Consider the following 1595-nt stretch of genomic DNA (forward strand, 5'->3'; position numbering starts at 1 on the left):
AAAATGGTAGGTAAAAAGGAAAAATAAAAAGAAAAGTCCGTCTTGCTTATTGTACCTTCCAAGTACGCCTAATTGTACCTCCCAACCTTCTCTCATCACCACCTTTCCATGTCCCAACATTTCACTATGACTCTATGAGACTCTCTCTCTCTCTCTCTCTCTCTCTCTCCCCTCCCTCTTTCTTTATTCCATCTCTTGCCCTTTATATATTCCCTTCCCCTCCACACACCTCACACACCCACTACTCCAATTCTCTCTAGAAAAAAACTCTTCAACTTTCTCTCTCTTCGTCTCCTAACGCCGTCCGTACATCAGCAAACACCATGAAGCAGCTCATCCGCCGTCTGTCCCGCGTCGCCGACTCCTCGCAGTACTGCCTCCTGCGCTCCCCGGCGGACGCAGCCTCCCGCCCGCGCAGAAACGAATCGTTCCGTGTGAAGCTCCGGCGCCGGAGATCCTCCGCTGGCGAGCCGGTGGTCCCCGAGGGCCACGTCCCGGTCTACGTCGGCGACGAGATGGAGAGGTTCGTGGTCAGCGCCGAGCTCCTGAACCACCCGGTCTTCGTCGAGCTCCTCAACAAGTCGGCCCAGGAGTACGGCTACGAGCAGAAGGGCGTCCTCCGGATCCCCTGCCACGTGATCGTCTTCGAGCGCGTGCTCGAGGCGCTCCGCCTCGGACAGGCCCCCTCACATGACCTGCACGATCTCCTGAACTCGATCTCCGACGACCTGAGATCCTGGTAGATTTTGTAACTTAGGGAAATGTTTTGGCCTTTTATGTAAATACGGTCGGGGTTTTCGATCCAAAGGAAGCGAAGCGAAACGTTTTTTAGGAAGTTTTTTTGGGTGTTTGTTGTAAAGGGAAGGAATACTGATGAAACGCAAGAGTGCGCGCTAGGTGCTGGTCTCTCTGTGCAAATTAAACTGAAATTACAGTCATGGCAGAACGGAAAATACTTGTACTTTTTTGTCCCAAATTCTGTGTCGCCTTTTCTGTTTCTTCCTATCTTAATTTTCTGCTTGTGATATGGATGAAAAATGGTAAAAAAAGAAAATCATGTAACATTACAATTGGGATTAGCGTGGTTTTTTAATTGGGATTCCGTACATGCCAATTTCGAGGTTTTAAAATTTTAATTTATACATTTTGTGGGAAATTTAGTGAAGAAATTATTTATACGATTTGGGGTTACTGAGCGGTGAGTTGTATTTCGAGTTGGTGGTTTGCATTTTCTGGCAGTCCAAACGGGGTCGAGTTTTCCGGGAAAATAAGGGCGGCAAGGGAAGCCGGACACGAAGCTGGGACTAAATTACGGAACTGGGACGGTATTAATTTCGGGGGTTGTAACGTGCCAAAGGGATCTGGAAAAATCTGACACGAAACGACCAAGTTGGAACTGTGTCCTCTTTTCTGTAATTTTCGTGTTTTCTGGTGGCTGTTTGAGGTGAGGGATGGCTTCTTCTGTATGGATTTTTCTGGTGAGGGGGTGCTTTTGGTCAATTCGCGTGGATGACGGTTTCGGCGGATTATGGAGTTATAAGAGGAGACGGTGGGACATGCTGTTTTAACGGTGGTAGATCGAAGGGCTGGAGAAG

General features: G+C 48.6%; 1 protein-coding gene across 1 annotated transcript; it reads left to right on the forward strand.

Moving 5' to 3' along the window:
• Positions 1-207: 207 nt before the first annotated feature.
• LOC126620755 (auxin-responsive protein SAUR71-like) lies at positions 208-976 on the forward strand. Its single transcript, XM_050289030.1, has one exon. The coding sequence runs from the start codon at positions 324-326 to the stop codon at positions 741-743; it is 420 nt and encodes a 139-aa protein (XP_050144987.1). The 5' UTR covers positions 208-323; the 3' UTR covers positions 744-976.
• Positions 977-1595: the final 619 nt, after the last annotated feature.

This window comes from Malus sylvestris, chromosome 5 (genome assembly GCF_916048215.2).
Source record: "Malus sylvestris chromosome 5, drMalSylv7.2, whole genome shotgun sequence".
NCBI classification, from domain to species: Eukaryota; Viridiplantae; Streptophyta; class Magnoliopsida; order Rosales; family Rosaceae; genus Malus; species Malus sylvestris.